Source organism: Podarcis erhardii, assembly GCF_964252035.2.
Source record: "Podarcis erhardii genome assembly, chromosome: 1".
In the NCBI taxonomy this organism is placed as follows: Eukaryota; Metazoa; Chordata; class Lepidosauria; order Squamata; family Lacertidae; genus Podarcis; species Podarcis erhardii.
The window spans coordinates 112,925,333-112,948,991 of record NC_138497.1 but is presented as its reverse complement, the minus strand read 5'-3'; the positions used below and the strand labels follow the sequence as shown (position 1 = coordinate 112,948,991).

At 42.6% G+C, this 23,659-nt stretch overlaps 1 protein-coding gene across 2 annotated transcripts in view; it reads left to right on the top strand.

The window, feature by feature from the left end:
- The first annotated feature begins 668 nt into the window (after positions 1–668).
- The window catches only part of FAM171B (family with sequence similarity 171 member B), a 30,175-nt gene continuing 7,184 nt past the window's right edge, over positions 669–23,659 (top strand). The window contains exons 1-5 of one of the 2 annotated variants that reach the window (XM_081871290.1): positions 669–1,019; positions 16,945–17,178; positions 18,425–18,517; positions 19,421–19,579; positions 23,079–23,249. In XM_081871290.1, the coding sequence (XP_081727416.1) occupies positions 818–1,019; positions 16,945–17,178; positions 18,425–18,517; positions 19,421–19,579; positions 23,079–23,249 (859 nt within the window). In that variant the 5' untranslated portion in view covers positions 669–817. Of the gene's footprint in view, positions 1,020–1,185; positions 1,297–16,944; positions 17,179–18,424; positions 18,518–19,420; positions 19,580–23,078; positions 23,250–23,659 lie in introns of those variants that run through there. The other variant, XM_081871291.1, reaches the window with a different exon arrangement.

Here is a 23,659-nt window from a genome sequence, read left to right as displayed (position 1 = left end):
CGTTTGGGAAACACCAGGAGCACCTTTGAGGCGCAAGCCCTGTTGCTAGGGGGAAGAAGACGCCAACACCCTCCACCCCCATCCAGTCACGGAGAGGCCACACCTCAGCGAGGGCGGGCTGCCTCTAGGGCAGGCACCCCCAAACTCGGCCCACCAGATGTTTTGGGACTACATCATCCCAGTGGCGTAGCGTGGGTTGTCAGCACCCGGGGCAAGGCAAGTAATTTGCGCCCCCTAACCCGTGGATTTGCGCCCCTAACCCTAACCCCCCGATGTTGCGCCCGGTGCGGCTGGCCCCCCCCTGCGCCCCCCACGCTACGCCACTGCATCATCCCTAGCTAACAGGACCAGTGGTCAGGGATGATGGGGATCGTAGTCCCAAAACATCTGGAGGGCCGAGTTTGGGGGTGCCTGCTCTAGGGAGAGCTCCAAGGCCCCTTGCTGCTTGGGAGGGAGGCAGGAACACGGCAGCAGAGCCCCCGGTTCTGAAGAAGGCGGGCTGGGCGGTGCCCCTGTGGGGTGGGGCAAATAAGGGGAGGCGTGCTTGTGCGGACTGGGCGCCTGCTCTGCAAAGTGAAGCCCAGGAGAGGGAGCGGGGAGGCGGGCCGAGGCGCCTTCCTCCTCCTGGCCGTCACGTGGGCGTGAGGGGCGGGCGGGCGGGAGTGTGCGCGCGTGAGGGGGACTGGCGTCGCGCGGGAGACCCTGTGGCCGCGCGCGGCTCCGCTGCTGCCGGCCGGGGCGTCTGCGCTCCTTCCCTTTCTGGCCGCCCTCCCTCGGCCCGCAATATGCCTCCGCTGCCCGCTGGCTGGTGGTCGCCATGCCGGGCATTCGCGGGAGCTCGCCGTCCTTCTCGCTCCGGGGGCTGGCTGCCGCGTCGGGGTTGCTGCTGCTGCTGTTTCTGAAGGGGCGCCCGGGCTCCGCAGCCTCCACCGGCGCCGCCGACCTCGCCAGGCGCCCTCCGAAGCAGCAGCCGCAGCGAGCCGCCCTGGCGGAGGCATCTTCCTCCGCCGCTGCTCCAGGTACGCCTCCCCGCACTCTGACCGCGCAACATGCGAGTATTTGCACCCCGAGGCTCCCGCTTGAAAAAAACAACCTCCCCCACGTAGCACCCACAGTTTTCCCCGTATTGCGTCGCACCCCATTTCTTTCCCTCCTCTCCGCCCTTCTCTCCGCCCTTATGAGTGGACGGAAAGACCTATTCATTCCCTTTAACCTTCTGATCTGGATTGTTGTTATGATGATGATGAGTATTTAGCAGCGTGCTGCTCTGCTCTCGCCTTATGCCGTTCATCCGTAGTAAGTAGCCCGCCTGGGGACCGTGCATTCGCCTCTTTAGCGTGGAGGGCTTGCGGTAGTAGATCTGCCCTCGCTAGCTTGCCACAACATCACCCCTGTTTTAAGATCTGGGGAGGGAATGTCGCATCGGGTTGTTTTGTTATGTTTTGTATGGGGTTTGCCTGAACAGCGCGGTTTCACTGGAGTGGCTGGCGAGTTGCTTGGAGAGGTTGCCCAATTTTATAGACGGCCTCCTCGCTTTCTCGCAGAGTTTACATGGCAAGCCCAGACCGGCTTCCTCTCATCCCCATCCATCCATCCATCTCTCTCTCTCCCCCCCCTCTCTCCCCGCCCCCCACCCGACGTTTTTCACTTTTGCCACTATACCCGTCTCTTTTCTTCCATGCAGAAGGATGAGTGCGATCAGGATGGTAAAATGTATTTACATCAACTGCAAATGCGACATTCATTTTTTAAAATGCTACATAGAAAGAACAGGACAGCGTGTTCTCCCCAGGAACAGGAGGATGCAGTTTCAGTGGGATCAGGGATGAAACTAGGCTTTATTTCACCCGGGTCAAAGACCCAGTTTGGCACACACCCCTCCCCCAGGATGGGAGCGTCAATAGCTCCCCTTTGGAGGCTTCACCTGGGGCAAAACCCACGGCTCCCACCCCCTCCAATTACGGCACTGAGTGGGATGCATCTAATGCACAAGCCCTCTCCCCTCCCAATATTGCCTCATGCCTCTCTCCCCTCCCCCATAATGCAATCTATTTCTTTATTCACACCATTAATTTCATCATATTGCCTTGTTTGTATGTGCATCATCTCCTCCCCTTTCCTCTCTAAAGCTGCACCTATACACTGACACCAAAGCTCCCCTCTGCTTTCCTCACTTGGGTGGACTCCCTTATTTCTCTCTGGTCCTTTTGCCTCTGCTTCCCCTTTAAATCCCGCAGTCTCCCTTCCTCTTCCCAGAAGACTGGCCCTAGCCTAGACCATGCATGTGCTGCTTGTTATTTATGGATAGTGTTGCTGAGGAGGGGGTCTTGGCACTGTGTGTTTAATGAAGCAGCCTCCTTGCCTCTTGGGGATGTGAATTAGCCCTCCAGTTGCTGTTCCTTTCCCTCTATGGGGATTTAATAGCAGACCTGGAGCAGCTGCTGCTATACTGTACTTTAAAGCTGATATTGAAAGCAGCTCCATTGGTGTATTGTGATGTGATATTCCTTCAACCATTCCCTTCTATCCGCAGAAAGGGAAATATTTTGTATTACTCACGGAAGACTCCTTTTTTTAAAAAAAAGATGGAGAGATGTTGTTTAACTAGAAGGAAGATGAAAGTGTCTTGGGATTTCTTGCTGCTCAAAATGAGCTTTCTTACCTGAACATTGTATACTGAGGAAAATCAGTTGGAGTTTGAATTCACCATTTTATAATTTTTTTGTTTTAATGGATCTTGTGCTCTCACTTGGCATGAGTTCAAATATATGTGCAGAGTATGACACATCCAACAAGGAAGTTGCACATCTGGTGATTTGTGATACATCATTGGTGATCTAATTTGCAAAAATGAAACACTGGCTGCTGATGTTTCTGTCTGCATTTTCTAATGCCAAATAATGGTATTTTTCCTTTTTCTAATCAGAATTCTTCTTCTCTCCCTTTCCCCTTGTTGGCTTTCTCTCCCTTGTTTTTTTCTCTTTGGATACAGCAGTGTTGTTGTTGTTTTTAAGGGAAATAGGTCAAGATCCAAAAAGATGTGCTAGCTTAGTCTTTAGCTTCCAAGGTAATACTGTTTTGTTAAGCTTAGCTCAGTCAATTTGTGCTGGTGCGAAATGGCTAGTGTATGTTAAAACGTCTTTGATGACTAGCAAAATCTATGAGCTCACTTGTTTTTCAGAATACTCTGCTGAGCAAGAAAATGTGTCATTTCCCTCCCCTCCTGGCAGTAGCGTATGCAGAAATGTGATGTTTCTGGCTTGTTTCTAGAATCAGCCTTGCATTGCAAATGCTCCTGTACCATAGCAATTGGTGATTAAAGCTTTGTTTGAGAATCCTTGTTTGTAACTAAGATGCCTGTAGATTTGTACTTCCTTCAGATCCTTGTTATTTAAGCCTTAAGTAGAGCCATAACTCCTCAGAGCAGGGATGGCCAACTGAGGGCCCTCCATATTGTGTTGGACTCCAGCTCCCATCAGCCTTAGCCATCATTTCCAGTGGGCAGGGATGATGGGAGTTGTAGTCCAGGGACAACTGAACATAGCTGCAGGTTCAACTAGATGCTTGTTACATAATGAAGCCATGGCACTTTCTTTAAGTGCTTAAGGAAGCTGGTATTCCTGTGAAACATATAATCATATGACTAAACTATTACAGTTAAGATGCTTCAGCTCCAAAATGTTTCCCATTTTATTCCATGGAGAATAAACAGAGCAGTTTAAGTTGCATTGAGCTTGAGCAAAAGAATTGTTGCTTTTAATGCTGTGGTGTTGTAAACCTCTTGAAAATGTGGCTAAAATAAGAGGAGGGGAGCAAACATGTTTACTCATTAGAGTCACATTTGGATGCCAAATACATGACCATGGACAACAAACAGTGAATTTTAAAAGGTCTTTGTAGCGGTTGTGCTTTGGTTACACACCTCCTAAATTATATTATGACTTGTGGTTTTTTTTTCAATTTAAACATGTTGGTTCCAGGCTCAGGATGGACAAAAGGATGCTCTTGAGATTATTTAAAATTACAGTAACAGAATCATATCATGGAATCCCAGAATTGTAAAGTTGGAAGAGGCCCCGAGGGTCATCTAGTCCAACCCTCTGCAGTGCAGGAATCTCAGCTAGAATGCCTAAATGCAAGACTGAATGTTAGCCAAATGAAGAGAATAGAAAGGATCACAAAACTTGACAGGGGAGTCAACCGACACTAAGACATATGCAATATGCAATATGAGGGACATATTGCTGAAAACATTAAGGTTGATAATTTATTTCATTGTATTGAAAATCAGACAAGCAGTTAGACCATTATGCAACAGATGGGTGAATGAATTAGGAAAATTGCAAGGAAACTGAATTAATTATTTGCATCTGTCTTCACTGTGGAAGATGTTAAATAGTTCTCAACCCAATTTTCTGAAGAAAGGCACAATAAAACAAAAGTGAAATAGAAATGACTAGATGAAATTCTGTTCATCAGTACATTAAAATTAGTAAATTATCAAGCGTAGAGGCAAACCCCTGAGCTTTTTGAAAGGATTCATATGTGAAACTGTTGGCTCTTCTAGCAAAAAATTAGACAACTTGTTCTTGAAACCAGCTTCCTTATCAGAGGCGTGAAAGATATCCAATATTATTACCAGCTTTTAATGAGGGATCTCGAGTGAATCCAAGAAATTACAGGTCTAGTAGCTTCACATCTGCCCCAAGTAAAATGGTGGAAAGATGTTTGAAGCTACAATGATTAAAAACATTGAAGAATAAGCCTTGCAAAGAATGAATGAACATGGCTTCTACAAAGGGAAGTTCTGCTCTGGCAGCCTTTTGGAGTTACCAGAAAGCTTTTGTTAAAGCTTCTCATGAATATACTTAGCATTGCAAAAAGAGGGCAACTCTTACAGATTGGTAACTGGTTGAATAACAGGAAACAGTTGATGGGCAGTTTGCAAAACAGGGGAAGGTAAGAAGTTGGATCCACTAAGGATCTGTATTGGTACTGGTATTATTTAATTTATTCATAAATGATAGAGAGCAGGGGTCAGGAACCGCTTTTTGTTCTGTGGGATGGATATAATGTCAGGTGGATCTGATCTACTGGAAGGCAGCAGGATTTACATTCTCTACTCAATTTAAACAGTATTAGAAATGGATGGTAAGGTCTGGATGCCATTTTTTTTGCACCTGGCTGACACTCAAGGATTACTGAAATGTTTGTGCTTTGAAGCCTCAAAGTATATGTTAAGGATAGACAAATATGTTAAGGAGTTTAACAATAAAGAGTAGAGTGTTTTGAAAACTGAAGTATATTTTATTGTAAACACTTGTTAAACATGTTTTAACAATTTCTGTTAAAAATATGGTATTAACAATGTGCCACTTATGTGAATCACATATTAGTTTATGCTTATGAAAAGAATAAATAAAAAGTGGTGTGTCCCCCAATGGCGACTAGACATTCTGTTTTAGCGCCCACAACCCAGGTCCCAGGAGCCATTTGGCTCCTAGCTTTTCTATCCCAGTTTCTAACACTGCCCCCAAAATATACAATTGATCTTCTTCTTCTTCTTCTTCTTCTTCTTCTTCTTCTTCTTCGAAACAAACCAAACTACCAGTAATTGCAGAAGCCTGTAGATCTCGAGAGGGGAGGATGTGGCAAGGAGGTGCCCTCTGGATGTTTTGGACTCCAACTCCCATCAGCCCCACCCAGCATGGCTCACAGTCAGGGATTATGAGCATCTTAGTCCAAAACATCTGGAGAGGGACCAGACTGGGGCAGGCTGATACCGCACATTTCGAGTGCTGAGCATGAGCCCTCCCTTTCCTTCTACATATTGCAATGGTACATTATTAAATGACAATATTTTCACAAGTTCAGCTGCCTTTGACAGATATAACAGCAGTGTCATCACTGCCAAGATGAACTGCTGTGACCCGGAAAACTATCTGGTGCAGTGTTGTGTCCACATATTTCCAAACAGGGGTTGCTGCTACACATCTGCTTTTATGTGGGAAAGTATTTTCCAAGGAAAATGCTACCGGTAATTTTGAACCGTGTTTGGGGGTATTATACAGAAGATTGGAGAGTCTGTGGTCTGTCTCTAGATGCCTTGTTAACAACCAGATTTTACACTCGAGAGATGAGAACCTTCCCACAATCACCCCAGTTTGCCTCATAAGTTGGGGTACACACAAAGTCGGCATACAACCCAACTGAACACATCTTCTCTCTGGGGATTTTGGTTACTCTTAATACTTTAATTGGACCTAAAGTTCTACGTCTACCTGTTGGCACATTATTTTGGATTCTGAGCTGGCAGCCTCTATTCACATTGTTGAAACCTTGACACTGTACTAAGGATTGGGGAAACCCAGCCAGATGGGTGGGGTATGTTATTGTTATTGTTATTATTTATTATCCCCACTCCCCAGAGACCCCCATTCAAGTAGCTTGGGCATCTACAGGACTTCTGCTACATTGTTGGCCAAGCAGGATTCACCTTTTGTGTAAACAATAGGCTTCTTGTGGGTGCTGCTCAGTGTTTGTGACCCCTGGGATTAGCATGATTGTGGCAGACTGGGGGGGAAATGGGGCTGTGGTGATGCAAACGATGGCAGCAGCATGCACAATCATGATATAAAAAAAGCCAGTATATACAAACAGCGCCTCTGTACAAGCTTGGCCTGGCTGGGACATTTTATGTGTGCTGGAAAGTGTTCATGGAACTGTCTTCAAAGATATTTCAGATACTATAGCTGGGAAGCAGCAAGGCAGCCCTCCTCTAGGCATGAATGTGGGATTTCTGGGAAATTTTGCCTTTGAAATTTTTTTGTTTCAAATTAGGGTAATTTTCCTAGGGTAATTTGCACTGTGAAATATTTAGTTTGCTTTAAAAAAAAAAATGCCCTAGCCTAGAGAGTGATCTGCTTGAACATATTAAGTGAACATATTAAGTGAACAGTGCTAAAACTTTGAAATCGCCAAGCTTGACTAATACTGTATTGAAGTTGGCATCCATTTATTTAACTAAGAATACACTTATACCGCCAGCATATAGGAGAGTCAATAAATTAAAGCTGCAATCTCGTGCACACTTACGTCCCACTGCAGTCAGTGGAATTTCCTTCTGATTAGACAAAATAGAATTGCATTGCCTATACCTCTTTGAAACGTGCATTTCATGTTCCGCTAAATTTTCTTTCTAGATATTTCACATATTCCAATACCAAACCTTGCACACCACAGTTCTGTTACCACTGGTATTAATGAAATACTATAAATTGCTTGCATCAGACACGTGAAGTCACGTGTTTCTGAATTGATGTCCCAGTCTTGTCCTTTCATTTTTGTCCTTTGTTCTCAGGATTAATCTTGTGTCATAACCAAAACATCATTCATCTGCCCATGGAATGGTTGCACTTTAGAATTGTATCAAAAGTAGTTATGCCAATTAGGTTACTTGGGGAATAATTCCCCCTTGCCTAGAATTCCCACCTAGAATTTAACAAGATCGCGCACTCTTGTGTCTCCACCCTAATTTTATTATTTTGGGTTATGCATTATGCATTGCATGATTTTATAAATGAAACATCAGACCTATTTCTGCCAGCAAGGAGCTCACATTCTAAAATAAGACAGGTGGGTGGGAAGGGAGAGACAAAGGTAGGAAGAGCTGAACGTGAGCAAATGGTGTTATACATACCTAACTTTAGTTACAGCTGATTTGAAACCAAAGGTTTCAAAACAAGGTGTGTTTTGAGAAGTGAAGAGTGAAAGGTAGCACTGCATGAATATTCAAGCAGATACTTTTAGCACAGGAGGCAATGAGGGAGGATGGTTGAAGCCCTATTAGCAAGCAAGATACCTTTAGGCAGCTGAGGATGGAAATGGGGGAGTGGAAGTAAAAATTATTATTATTATTATTAAACAGGTATGTTACAGGAATAAAAACCAAAACTAGAGTGGGTAAGTTCATGACAACCTTTAAAGGTAAGGGCATGGAGTCCATGCTGGAAGCCAAGCAACAGAATTTGAGGAAGGGGTGTGTCTTGTGGAGTCAGTGTAGGAAAACGTTGTCAGGGGAGTTTTTGATAGATGTGAGAAGGCTGTGATAGGAAGACCAAGGGTAGAAGGTTGCAGTAGTCGATGTAGGAGATTACTAGAGAATGGACCAAGACTTTAGCCAAGGGCAGAGGAATGGGAAAATTCTGAATTGATGTACAGGGAGAAGCAACACGAATTTGCAACAGATTGCTCTTTGCATTTAAAATGTGTCTTGCAGCCTGGGCTTGGGGCAGGGAATCTGTCTCCTGCAAAGTGAGAGCTCCTCTCCCCCCCCCCCCCCGCGCCTTGTGAGTTCTGTGTTATGTGACTAATTCAGGAGTTTCTTGTCTTACGCTTGTCCACAAAGCTGTTACCAGGAAGAGAATCCTGGTTGCCAATAGCAATGGCATTTGTGAATTCCTGCCAAGAAGGTCCTCAGGGTTCTTTTAACCCATGTGGCAATGCAGCGCGTAGGATCAGAAAAAAAGTGCTGCAGGGGCAATGGCAGTGCTATATCTGTGAATAATATTAATCTTGCATTTGTGGGCAGCTGTTCTTGCAAGGAGTTTAGAACATATGCCCATTTTATTCTCTTAATCCTGAGAGAGAAGGTCCAGTGCCGCACAACCCAGATCTCTGATCAAAAGTCTGACATTATCTACTACACCAGGGGTGGTTAACCTGTGGCCCTCCAGATGTTGTTGGGACTTGAATGCCCTATCACCCTTGATCATTGGCCATGCTGGCTGCCGCTGGTTGGAGTAGGAGTTCAATCACAGCTGGAGGACCACAGGTTCCTCACCCCTGTACCCCACCCCACCCCCCTGTTCCTCCAGCCGTCCACAACTGAGGTGCTATGCTACGTTGATGGACCATGACTGAATCTGCCAGAACAAATGAGCAGCCATTATGTCTTCATTGTGTGGAAAATAAATGATTGTTGGGGGAGAGCCCTTGGCTTCTTGATTATTTATCTGAAGTCTTTATTTTCTGTTAAGATTTTTTTCTTAATCGCTTTGTTTTTGTCACGACAGTATGCAGACCTTCTTGGCATTTAAAGCAGCCTTGAAATGTTGGGTTTATAATTCCTCTTGAATTATAGAGTCTGTTTCACGACGATTGTATGTAAGGAGTCGAGCCAACACATTATTATAGTTCTTTTGAGAAGCTCATTGGTTGCCTACCCTCTTCTTTATTCGCGCCTCTCTATATTTGTCTCCATTGATTATTCTCCTATGAAAAATTTAGTGAACAATGTTGAGAGAAAACACTGTTTCCACAAATCAGCCTGCTTTCATGTAAATATCAACTTTGGCCTTTAAATATTTTATTGGACATATATTATTTATTATAGTGGATGTAGCTTTTAAGTTCCATGGGCAGAGCCTGAATTAATTTGACAGTGGGTGTCTCATACATAACATTTGTGAAACGGAAAAGGGGATGTTGGGAAATAGCATATCTTTTTAGAGATGTCCAGCTTTGTGCATGTCGTCGCCTGATTTGACTAGCACAATGTAAGGTGATGTTTGCTGCATAATACTCACAATCAATAAATGTCCAAATGCGTTGGCAAAATCACACAAGCAGTTGTGATAGTAAGCTGGATCTGGAAGCTGGTCTGTACCCTTTTTTGTCTGCTGCGGCTTGTTTCCATGCTTTGTCACTGAAAGGGAAGCAGGGGACGGACTGGAAGAGCTTGTACTCCATTATATATTTCATACCTAATTGTTGCTGATCAGAGCTTCAGCTTCAGTTAACCTCCAGGGATACTTGTGGACACTGTGCTCCATATGGTGGTTCTTGCTTTATGCCATCTGTTAGTAGGTCCTGGCCATACATTTGTTTTAGTATTACTGCACTCCTCCAACATTGACAGACAGCCAGTTTGCCATGAAAAATGTGGTAAGGGGTGCTGCCTTTTACTTTCTGGTATTGGAATGATTTTTCAGCCAAAACCTAGAATTTAAGGCATTAGCCCTTGATGGGTTTTCTTTTTCTGGTGGTGGTGGCAGGAAGCAGTCTCCTCTATTTACTTGCTTGTAAATAGCCCATAGCCTTCACTGGAAAGTTTTATTGACAAAAATTATGTTTCTCTCCCTACTCCATCCCTCCAGCATTCATATATGAAGCTGTCTTAAACTGAGTCTGACCATTGGTCCCCTGTAGCTCAGTACTTCCAACTTTGACTGGCAGCACAGATCAGGCCTCCGTCGCTTAAATCTGTTTAGGGAAGCTTTAAATGTTTGATGTATTACAGTATTTTAATATTTTTTTTGGAAGCTGACCAGTGTGGCTGGGGAAGCCCAGCCAGATGGGCGGGGTATAAATTTATTATTATCATCATCATCATCATCATCATCATCATTAAACTGGAAGTGCCAGGGTTAAAGCTGAGACTCTTGTGCACTGCAAAACATGTGCTCTGTCACTGAGCTATGCCTTCCCCCTTCTAAGAACATATTCCTTCCACCATATTGCACACAGATGTGTGCAAGAAGGCCCCATCAGCTGCTTCTGCTAGAATAGCATTAACCATACACATGCACACACATACAGTGCATTTTCTGTTTCCAAAGAAAACTGAGACACTGAGCTTTCCTTACACCGAGATGCATGTAATGCTTAGTTCTGCCAGCCTTGCATTTAAGCCCTCGCCTGGTGGGCACAGGTGATAAGTATTTGCATGCAGCCAAGTGCATGGTGGAGGGGGGATGGCGTGCTCTGCCTGCCTTCTGTGCACACCAAAGAAACCTAGTGGGCTGCCAGAGAAAGTACCTGCCCCCACCCCCATCAGAGGAATGGAATAGGCGACTAGAAAAATGATGGAAACCCCAGCAGGTTGTTAATTTTCAGGGGACGGGATTTTCTGGTTTTATTTGCAAGGCTGATTTCTGCCCCAAAACGTAATAGGAATGCAAAGGTAGCTTTTGTGATGGGCTCCTTTTATATTGTTGATAATAAAGTCGTTAAGCACTGCTGCATTTTTCAGTTATGACAGTGATATTCATCTTGCATGCCTGGTGCAGGTTCCTCACCCCTGCAAAAGGTCAGCTGTGGTCCTTTGGGGAACTGCTGTCTAGTTTTTAATGTACCATTTCCTACTCGTTAGTTGCTGAGAATTTTGCAAAGGGTGCTGAAGTAGGTTGAACTGTGAGCTGATCCAGCAAAGTAATTCTTTTGTTCTCGCCCAAGAATGCCAATGCAGGATCACTTAACACAGGTTATTTATGCCTTTCCTATTACCACACATTTTCTTTGTAACTTACCTCACAGTAGGGGACCACGCAGTTCCAGAAACCTGTGCTTGTGTAGCACATTTTACTTATTGTTAAGGGTTGTTGCTTCTGGGTTGTGAAGGAATGTTTGTTTTATTTCTACTGTAGGCTTTTTTCTTCTGGGCTCACCATTAAAGCTTGTGATAATGCTGTTTTAGAAAATAGAGAAACTCATTGGCTTTTTAGGTCATTAAAATGAAGTCAGGAGATAAAAAGCTCCTTTATGTGGCCATGACTGAGTGCTGAATGTGTCCTGGGTATATATCAAGATGTTCAATACCATTTTTGTGTTAGTGCAGCATTCATGGTACGCACACATATATATTCAAGGTAATTCTTAAACTTTGGAAGGCTTCCAAGCTGTTTTATGCCTCCTGAATAAATTACTGCAGCGTATATTATGAAAACTCATTAGCTGTTGTAATGGTTGAGACAAAAACCCTTCAGAATTGCCAGTGGGTCAGTATAACCCTTGTCTTATCACAGTCCTGGCAAAACAATACTTAACAACTAGAGTTGGGTTTGTTCCTTGATTGCGTTCTCCCTCTACCCTTGCTATAGAGTTGGACAAAGCAGAGATAGTTAGGCAAAGCAGGAATGGGAAATCTCTGGCCTTGCAGATGTCGATGGATTCCAGTTCCCATCAACCCCAGCCAACATAGCCAGTGGTAGTATGATTGGAGCTGTCATCCAACAGTATGTGGAGGGCCACTGGTTTCCCATGCAAATTTGGAAGTGTTGGTGCTACAAAATTTTGCCATTCATAACAGACTGCCATTCCTTATCTTTAAAAACCCCAAATGGTTTGGGACCAAGGTACTCAAGGGATTAGCTCCTTCTGTGCGATCCTCTCCAACCAATAAGGCCTTTTTGTCTTGAGGTGCAGCTGACCATGATGAGTCAAAAGGGAGGAGTCTCCATGGCTGTTCCCGGGTTGCCCCTAGAGCGATTTCAGTAGAGCATGAGACTCTTAATCTCAGGGTTGTGGATTCAAGCCCTGCTTTGGGTGAAAGATTCTTGCATTGCAAGGGGTTGGACTAGATGATCCTCGTGGTCCCTTCCAACTCTACAGTTCTATGATTTGTTTGGTGACTTCACTTAATGTCCCATGAAAAACATTTTTATGCTAGCAGGCATTATTCTTAACTTTTGGTAACTGCCAGCTGCCTGCTATCAGAAATCTTTTTTACCTCCCCCCCCCCCCCGTTCATTTGTTAATATTTTAATTAACATTCATTCTTAATTTGTTATTGATTGGCCTCTATAATTAATGAATGTTAGCTGCCTTGTGTGCTTTTGCTAAAATGGAAAGGCTGGATAAAAGATCTTTCCATAAATAAATAAAGCATTTGCCTTGGAGATAAAGGACAATTGAAAATTATTCTTTCCTGTATATGGTATTAAAACAGTTTATGAGACACACAGGTTTTTATTATTATTATTATTCAACAGAATTTAAATAACAATCAGCTAAACCTCTTACGTGGTTTATGTAAAGCATTCATTTAAAAATATATATTCCTCTACCTCCTACCCTCTTTGACCAAAGAGAAATTACTTTTAAAAGGACACCATTTACTCGTTTTTTATTTACATCATACTGCTAGTATTGTATACTTTGCATATGCCTTCTGCTGGGGAGTGGAGGGGAAATCATTTTCTGTTTGCTTTGCAATAGAAGTTTACTCCAGCTGCTTCAGACAAAGGATTGGTTGAGTCTGTGATGCATGGAGATTCAGGTGTCCAGTACTACTTCAGAGAGAGGGAACCTGTGGCCCTGCAAATGAGGATGGATTCCCCTCAGCCCCAGCCAGCTTTGACCCTGGTCGGGGATGATAAGAGTTGTAAGTCCAGCAACATCTGGAGGGCCTCAGGTTAGCCACCTCTGCCCTGCAAGCCACACAGGGACTGTGCTGATTCCTAGCATTCCATATGGCAGACTTCTGGTCCTAATTAGCATAATTAGCAGGAGAAGCAAAACAGCCCCAAACAGAGATAACTACACTGGACAATATTGTACTGGTCTGCAGATGTAACATTTGAACTTTGATTTCTAACGACATAACAAAAGCATTTTTCGAGTAGGACCAAACTGCCACCAAACTGGTGATAGCTTCACCGGTGGTAGGGACTTTGTGACACATTTGTATAACACCTAGCTAACATTCTGCTCAATAAGCACTGAACAGTAGCAGTAATTAAGTGAATATGTACCAGCTGTCTCCCATCGTTTGTGTTTTCACTAATTGTGATGAGGCTTGACCCCCCCCCCCCGGTAGAATAAGAATATGAGAATGCCTGCTCTAAATGCTGAATTAAATAATTTGATGCAAGGGTATGCTAAATATAGCCTTTAGGGTGTATTTGACTGAAGAAAGATATCAAGATTATTCCGATGTGTGGTGGCTTGTGACCTGCATTTTTCATGGGGAGGAACAAGTTTTGACAAACCTGTCTTCTGCTCTCCTCTTGATTTAAAATAGCTTGTGTGCATTATAAAGTTCAAATCCAAGATTTGCAAATCACATTCAAATGAATGTATGATCAGTTCAGAACTTTCTTCTCCTGAAATGTATATTGTAACGATGCCATACAAAAAGGCTGTGTATCAAAGTAAAGCACACTTATATGCAATTGGCAATTTAACAAACAAAAGCAACCTTAACACATTGCCCTTCTACCAACTTATAGATAATTTTACCTTAGTCCTGTGACTTGTCAAGTAAACTCGTTTGTTCTATTGAGAGACAGAGGATCATAGAGTTGGAAGGGGCCCGGGGGGGGGTCATCTAGTTCAACCCCCTCCAAAGCAGGAATCTCAGTTAAAGCATCCATGACAGATTTAAGCATCTAGCCACTGCTTAAAAACCTCCAAGGGAGGAGAATCCACATCATAAAGTAACCACATCTCATACAAAATCTCATAATTAATAAACATCAATGTATTTGTTAAATATAGTACAGTCATACCTCGGGTTGAAGTAGCTTCGGGATGAATATTTTCAGGTTACGCTCCACAGCGACCAAGAAGTAACGGAGTGTGTTACTTCCAGGTTTTGCCTCTCGCACATGCGCAGACGCTCAAAATGACATCATGTGCGGAAGCGGTGACTATATATAACTATATCTGCCGGGCCTTCTACCACTCCTCTATCCCACAGTTACTTACCAGGGTTATTGGTAAGTTAAAGGTAGAAAGGGCATAAGTGATATTAAATGGTGGCAATGTGGTTCAGGCAAACCACTGGAGTGGACCCTCCCCCCCCAAACCCCCCACACATATTGTGTGTTGACTCCGTGTAGAGTACAAATTCCCTTCTTGTTGGCCCTACAATAACACTATCCATGCTGGGTTTACAGGGCCTGATTATCTTCGGAATAACTGATTTCTTCTTTATAGGTCAGTGCACCTTTTGTATCCCTAATAAGGCTGATCAGGAAATAGCATGTTCTACAGAAGCAAGAGTGAGACATGGAAAATGATGGTTGTTCAGTCAGCTAAGACCAAATAAATCACCCACTGTGGGGGCTCACAGCTGCTTCGCTTGTGAGATGGAAATGCATGTTAGAGGCAGCCTTCGGGAAATAAATCGTAAGCGTATACCTGGCATTTTCAACATAGGGGAGATTTTAAAAGGAAGGAAAGATCACCACACAGATTTTATGTCAAATCTTGCATGCAGAGAAGGGGGAGGTAAGATAAAAAGCCAAATCAAACATTACACACATCCTAGGGACAAGCAGTTTCAGGTATAGAGGTTTGGAATGGAGAAGGGGTGAAAGGAGATGGAAAGCGGCAAATGGGGAAAGACTGATGCACCCCCCTTCACCTCTCTGCCCTCTATTTATCCCCCCCCCCCCAATTGCCCTTCCTGAAGCCATTTTTCTTTAGAAGAAGTAGCTGTTGGGTTAATAAATGCACTTGTGTGTAATGTATAACGTGGCACAAAATATATCCAGTAAAAATTAACAGGAAAACCATCCATTGTTGATGTTGCTGCTTCAGTGTTCATCACTTTGCTAGCAGTGATTATAATGAATGCTTGTTAGACAGCACTGCATATACGGTTTACTTGATGAGTTAACATCCAAGGAAAAGGTACAGAGTGAGCCGTTTTACTCTGTTTCTAATTGAGTCACTCTGTCGAAGGATTATTGGCAGGCTGTAAACAAACAAACAAGCAAGCAAAACAACTTTTAAACTGCTTTTAAAATTGCTTTACTCCATTGTTCTCCCCACCACCACCCCCTTCCCTTTTCTGCTTTCGAAAACATGCACTTTGGTGATTAAAGCAGTCTCGGAAGCAGAGACGGCACACTCACAACAAATGTTTTCACTCCTACACAACTGGTTTATTCAACCAGTCATGAAGAAAAAGAAAACTCACTAATACCATCCCCTCTTGGAATGTATTGGTACAAAAACTGTTTTCACTTCTCAGTAAGATAGTGTTTTAGATCTTGAACAAACAAACCATAAATTTCCAAAGACATAAGTGAAAAATGGGTCTAGGACAGGGAAACAGCTTAAAAAAATAAATAAAGACCGGGCTCAGGGCTGCTAACACTGAATATAAATACAGTAAAAAAAAAACAAAAACAGTTGATTAAAATATAAGTTAGAATACAGTTTAAAATGCACCAAAACCAGAGCAGCACACGGAAACGCCGTTTACCTTCCCGCCAGAGCGGTACCTATTTATCTACTTTCACTGGTGTGCTTTCAAACTGTTAGGTTGGCAGGAGCTGGGACCGAGCAATGGGAGCTCATCCCGTGGCGGCGATTTGAACTGCCAAACTTCCAATTGGCAAGCCCTAGGCTCAGTGGTTTAGACCATAGCACCACCCACGTCCCTAATATAAGCCACCTTATATAGCAATAAAAACTATTAGATCCAGAGACTATCAAACAATCACAGATTCTAGTATCTGGGAGATGCTATTCCGTATCTCACAGGATAATCCACAGAATGATATTGCACTCCTCTTTTTTGCCCTCTTATTACTAAAGCATGGTAGTTGCTTTAGTTTTCAAGTTATGAATATATATTGGTACCTCAGGTTAAGTACTTAATTCGTTCCGGAGGTACATTCTTAACCTGAAACTGTTCTTAACCTGAAGACCACTTTAGCTAATGGGGCCTCCTGCTGCCGCCACACCGCCAGAGCCCGATTTCTGTTCTCATCCTGAAGCAAAGTTCTTAACCTGAGGTACTATTTCTGGGTTAGCAGAGTCTGTAACCTGAAGCGTATGTAACCCGAGTTACCACTGTATGTGCAAAACCAGTGCATGACTTATTGAAGGTATGTGGTGAAATGCAAGTTTATTTGTAGGAATAAAGTCCACAACCCAGTAATGTATGAACTGTGCTTTCTTCTCGGTTTGATCCTGACCTGTTTAAGCAGATGTGTGCAATTATTCCAAATCAAATTACCATTGCGTGAACTACATTAGTGTATTTCCTCAAGAATTCAGATTTAAAGTCTCCAGCTCTTTTATCTTAGTTGGACCATTTTCTTCTGGAGTGAAAAAAAGCTTTCTTTTGAACTAGGAAAGCCCATCCCTAGCAAGCTTTCAAAGCATATATAACGTTGAGGATTGTCTTTCTCCTTTTGTCTTATTTAGGATCTATGTTTACACTGAAAGTGCAAGTCAACGACATCATCAGCCATCAATATTTAAGCCAAGCGATTGTGGAAGTGTTTGTCAATTACACAAAAACAAATTCCACGCTGACTGGAAATAATGGAGCAGTATTGATACAAGTTCCCTATCAACTAGGTCTAAGTTTAACTATTGCATCTTATAAAGATGGTTATATGTTAACACCTTTGCCTTGGAAGACTGGAAGAATGCCAAGTGAGTAAGCCCCTTTTAAAATCCTATTAAGCTGAATGCACTTGAACTTTCTTCCTGCTTTTTGGTAATCCATCTAATTTTCATCAAATGAATGTGACTTAATGAAGTCACAAAAGTACGTTGTGCTGAATGCAACTGCAAAGGTAAATGCCGCCGTCTTGAAAGAGATATAAAATATATATCAAATGCTTCCATGAAAATACTGTAATTGATGCAGGTCTGCCCCAAATATTGAATACAATATTGAATTATTTTGAAGGAGGTTGAACAGTTTGTGAAACTGGAGCATATTGTCTCAAACGATAATCATGTGTTTTCCTGATGAGTTGGGAATGGCACAATTCTTACCCTGTGCTATAGGTCATAGAATTATAGAGTTGGACCCTAAATGTCATCTAGTCCAACCCCATGCAATGCAGAAATCTCAACTAAAGCATCCTTTTTTAATGCCTCTTCTGTTTTGTTATATTATTTTCCCTCCAAAATACCAAAGCAGAAAGGCTAAAACAAATTCCCAACATAAACTAATGCATAAAAATAACAGCTTGTGCGTAGGCATATAGTTTTGAAACTGATGACTTTAAACTAATCAGATTGCCTCATTATATTCTTAGTGGAGAAACTCTGCTTGGTTTAAACTCTAGTTTTGTTTAAAGTAAGGGTCATAAACCCAGTTTGCATATACAGTGGTGCCCCGCAAGACGAACGCCTCGCAAGACGGAAAACCCGCTAGACGAAAGGGTTTTCCATTTTGGAGGCGCTTTGCAAAACGAATTTCCCTATGGGCTTGCTTCGCAAGACGAAAATGTCTTGCGAGTTCCTGCAGGGTTTTTTCCCTCCCCCCCCCTTTTCCTAAGCCCTAAGCCGCTTATCAGCTGATCCGCTGATAAGCCGCTTATCAGCTGATCCGCTAAAAGCCGCTAAACCGCTAATAGCGCTAATCCGCTAAGCTGTCAATGGGCTTGCTTCGCAAGACAAAAAAACCACTATACGAAGAGCCTCACGGAACGGATTAATTTCGTCTTGCGAGGCACCACTGTAGTAAGAAACTCTTGCAAATTTACAGCAGGAAACAAAGGCTTTTGATTTCCTGGTTTCCATGTGAAATACCAGTCCTCTTTTGTATCCATCACTGTGGTGTCCTAAATTTTACCACTCTGCAGAACTCTAAGTCTTTTTTCTAGCTTTCTTTTCCAGTACATAAACCTTTGTAGAAATGTATTCCTATTATTTTGTCTTCCCACAGTATATTCATCAGTCACACTCTCACTGTTCCCCCAAAGCCAGGCAAATATATGGTTGTTTGATGATACAATTTTGATTACTGGGAAACTATCTGGTAAGTAACAGCAGTACTAAAGATTTATCTAAGTTTTTATGGAAAGGTAAAAAAACATGTTAAACTGAAAGTACAGCAAGTTGCAGGGACGCGGGTGGCGCTGTGGGTTAAACCACAGAGCCTAGGACTTGCCGATCAGAAGGTTGGCGGTTCGAATCCCCGCGATGGGGTGAGCTCCCGTTGTTCGGTCCCTGCTCCTGCCAACCTAGCAGTTCAAAAGTACGTCAAAGTGCAAGTAGATAAATAGGTACCGCTCCGGTGGGATGATAAACGGCGTTTCCGTGCACTGCTCTGCTTCTCCAGAAGCGGCTTAGTCATGCCAGCCACATGACCCGGAAGCCGTACACCGGCTCCCTCGGCTAATAAAGCGAGATGAGCCCCGCAATCCCAGAGTTGGCCCCGACTGGACCTAATGGTCAGGGGTCCCTTTACCTTTACCCTTACAGCAAGATGCAAAGGAAAGGGGAGGATTGGGACTGTCTGACTTGAAACCGTACTTTGCAGCCAGTTGCCTAGTTTGGATGAAGAAATGGGTGACCTTGAGAAATAAAATAAATTTGGAATTAGAAGGTCACAATTTAAGGTTTGGATGGCATGGGTATCTGTGGTATGACAAGGTTATAGTTAGGGAGTTTAAAAATCATTGGTTAGACATACTGTATTGAGAGTCTGGAATAGATAGAAGCCTAGGTTCTATACGAAGATACTCTTATGGGTCTCAACACCCAAATGTAGCATATTACCTGAATGCTCATATAAGATGCACATTGATAAGAGGTGCAAGTGGTTCATGCTTGAACATTAATTTTTGAATGCCAGTTAAAAGTTTTGCCAATCAAAAGTGTTAACTCTTTGAAAGAAGCACTGTGAAATTGCTGGCTTTGAATTCTTCCTCTTTTTCAGATGCCAAATCTCAACCAAGTGTTCAGTTTCCAAAATATTTAATAAAACTTCCTATGAACCACCATATCACAAATGTTACAGCTTACCTTACAGTGCCACAGCAGTTTCTGAAAGTGGACCATTTTCTTTATACAACTGGAATTCTTTTAAATAAGTCAGGTATGTCAGATTTTCCACTAGCTTTTGAAGATATATAGCAAGGATCTGAAGACTATCCCTTTAAAACATTAGCGGCATAGGTTTTAGACCCACAGGTTAGGACTTGAAATGTAATACTGTAGCTGAATAACAATTTATCCACCTTGGAAGTGTAAAGAGTCTCTGATTTTTCTCAAAACACCTTGTTAATTGTGTGATCCAACTCGCCAGAACGTTCCCTGAATCACCCTTGATTCATCTTGTAATTTGGGGTATGCTCAGAGCCAGCACGCACCCCTACATTTGCTGGCAGAGATTTTGTCATCCCCAGCTTGTTGCAAGAGAGGAGGGAAGTTATTTGTCTGCACCTTCTTTGATTGGCCAATAACTATAGAAATTTTAAAATCTCCATTTATATTGGCAACAGTGCCATTGTACAAATTCTTACCAACTCAAGATCCCCACATCATTTACAGAAAGAAAAATGTCAATGTAGAATACTGTATTCTAAACAACAACAACAATAAAGTTTTATTTATATCCCGCCCTCCCCAGCCGAAGTTGGGCTCAGGGCGGCTAACATCAAATGTATAACATTAGTATAAAATCAAACAATAATTAAATTACCTCCTAAAAACAGGTCAAAATCAAATTAAAGTCTAATTAGATGGCTTTCCGCAGGGTTAGGGTTGGGAACACTAAATGCTCATCAGCCCAACTGTTTACGCTGATCTTATATGGGCCTGTGAGAATGCTGGGAGACCTCTTTCATATTAGTTCTTATACAAAAAGAAAAGGGGAGTCAGGTCGAGCCCTGACCAAAGGCCTGGAGGAACAACTCTGTCTTGCAGGCCCTGCGGAAAGATGTCAAATCCCGCAGGGCCCTGATCTTTTGTGGCAGAGCGTTCCACCAGGCTGGGGCCAAGGCTGAAAAAGCCCTGGCCCTGGCCGAGGCCAGTCTAATCTCTCTGAGGCCTGGGATCTCCAAGGTGTTATTATTTGTAGACCGTAAGGTCCTCCGTAGGCTGTACCAGGAGAGGCGGTCCCGTAGGTACAAGGGTCCTAGTTTTGTTCCTTGTACACTGGAATACTCTCACCAAAGTTTCAGTGTATTCTCCCTTGTTTTGTTTTGAATTAAGTCTCTGTGCCACAGTGTGTGGCTTGTATTCCAGACCAGTGCTAAGAGTAAGGTTCCGTCAGCTCAAGCTCTTTCCTTGCACAACAGAACCTTCAAGGCATCCCCTAAATCTGTTCTGGATGTTGCTTCCAACCCTTCAGAGCAGATATGGAGATACCTCTGGGGGCATGCCCCCCCGGTGGGGGGTTGGAATTCTCCTTGCACTAGTGGGAATCCTTCTCTTAGCCCAATATACCCCCCCAAAAAATGATTTCATTATTGAGCTGTATAATGAATGATAATCATTGATGTTTAAAATAAACAAACAATAAATGGCTGCCTAGTTTTTTTTCATTTCTGCCACTGATCACTACTCTTTCAAAGGGTATTTGAACACACCGAGACACACAGGGATTAATAATGTATGCCTACACCTTTTGCAGCTGACGAATCAGCAAATAAAGCAGCTTTCATTTTTCCCCCTTGATCCTCCTGAAATCTCTCTGATGTGTTTCTTTTTAAATTATTTATGTGGTCCTGCAAAAAAACTAAAAAACACCCAGCTTTTATCCTAGGGGCAGGTGGAAGTTAATTGATACATGATATTTGACAGTTTTCTTGTGACCCACATCTAACAGTGTGCACATTTTGAGAAGGATTCGGATATTTAATTCTGTTCTTGAGCCTTTCTCTCTCTCTCTCTCTCTGCAAGCTGTGCCAAGATGAGTCATTTGTGCACAGGTCTGTTAAGCTTGTAGAAATGGAGAGTGACAAATGTGACAATGTGTAATATTACACCATGCATCTGGAAGGTTTTCACAACATTTTGACTGGGCATAGAAATTAGAATTCTTATGGTTAAATGCAGAAGACTTGGATATATATATATATATTAAGCTAATGAATATTTTAGTTGATACAGTTAATATTTTAAGATGTCTTAAGTATTCAGATGCTGCAGGGAAACATGCATATTAATTAATTGCTGTTTTTCTTTCTTTCTTTTACATGATAGTGTTCTGATTCAGTTTCCCCCTGCATATTTATAAGTAGATCCCATGTTTATAAACTGAATGTCAGAAAGCTTAGATTAGAAAAAGGGTTGGTTAATGCTCAGCCTCTCAGATTAGTGTGTGTTTGTTCTGAGCTAACCGAGTTACATTGATTCATCCATTCCACAGTTGCTTTTGTTTGCCAAAGTGGAAAAGCACTTTACTATCCACACATCTTCGAAATTCATTTTGAACTGATCTTTTGTAGGTCCCTGAGTATCATGCTTAGTGGATTTACTTCTGAATTTTGTTTGCCCTGCTACCGATTGTACACTTACGCTACTCTATGTGCTCAGATACATAAACCATAGTACAGATACCATACAGCATTTTGTAGAGGGATGGTGACAATTCTGCCACCTGCAAAATAGATTTTTCGCCTTAGATCTTTGTTTGCAATCCTGAAGCACAGTTGCCCATCAAAAGGGTAGGCCCTCCAGATGTTGCGGAACGTCAACTCCCATCATGCCTGGCCACTGGCTATATTTACTGGACTGATGGGAGTGTAGTTCAGCAACATGAGCTAGATCAGGCTTCCTCAAACTCGGCTCTCCAGATGTTTTGAGACTACAATTCCCATCATCCCATACTACTGGTCCTGCTAGCTAGGGATCATGGGAGTTGTATGCCACAAACATCTGGATGGCCAAGTTTGAGGAAGCCTGAGCTAGATGAACCAATAATCTGGCAGTTTCTTAATAAGTGCTGCTCCATACTATTTAAGTGCTGTCATACTATTAAATAATTAAGATTAAATATAGAAGCTTATTTTGATGCCTTTTATCACCATCTAGTGGTTTATTTCTGTACTGCCACCACTACTAATGGCTATTGAAATTGAGCATGTGTAGAGACATATTTTCCTAATTATTTTTTTTATTACTGTGGTGGTGATGGGTCTAGGTGCATTCTGAATCAGTAGCCAGATAATCAAAAAGTATAATCAAGAAGAGGGAAATGTTTGCTTCTGCAAACTAGTCTGTCTGCTGGGTGGAATACTGATTTGCTCCTTTTGAAAAGATTTTGAGATTTTGGAGATGCTGGCTAGAATGTTCACTGAAATATTCTTCCCAATAAATTACTGTGAAATGGTATTTTTTAGAGGACCAATATATGTTAATTTGGAAATGCATTAATATCCATCTTTCTCCAGTTTAATAATAAAAAGCAGACAGTTTAAACAGCTGTACATATATGTAGAATAAGCCTTTGGTTTGCATATTGGAAATTCCAAAAATGTTATGACTACATACCTTTTGTGGTTCCAGATGACTAATTTGGAACATCCACCCACCCACACCCACACCACATTGAAAATGAAATAAAATCATCTCCTTGTTTATATGTTTAGGTTTCAAAAGTATTGAATTAACTCCCCTTGCTGCAATATGTGTAAACCTGTTTTCGGCTGGGAAAGAACTGAACGTAGATGGTCCCATTCAGATAACATTGCCTCTCCTACCTACTAGTGCTGTCAAAGCAGGAGATCCTATCCCAGCATGGACCTTTGACATGAAAACTGGTGAGTGTGTTCTCTGTTCTGCATTAGCACAGGGCTGAAGCTGTGTAGCTTTAGGATTTTCACTTAGTCAAAGACAAAGAGCACCACATGGTCATTGGGCCTTGCCAGAAGCTAACAAGTAGGCTTCCATCACACCCCCTTCAACCTCAGGTGGGTGTCCTTTCCAGGGATCCAAATACTTAAAAGCGGGAAGCAGAGTTAACAATTAGCTTACCTACCCCACCTGGAGACTAAAGTAGCTTGACTTTCTCCGCCAGGTCCCACTCATACATAGCAGGAACCTAATGACTAGGCACGTGAGAGCTTGGATTAACCCTGACAGTTTTTTGTTTTGTTTTTTTAATTAAGTATGTCTTTAAGAGTACCTGAAAAATGCAAATTGGCATATCTCATAGCACATGTTGTTTCTC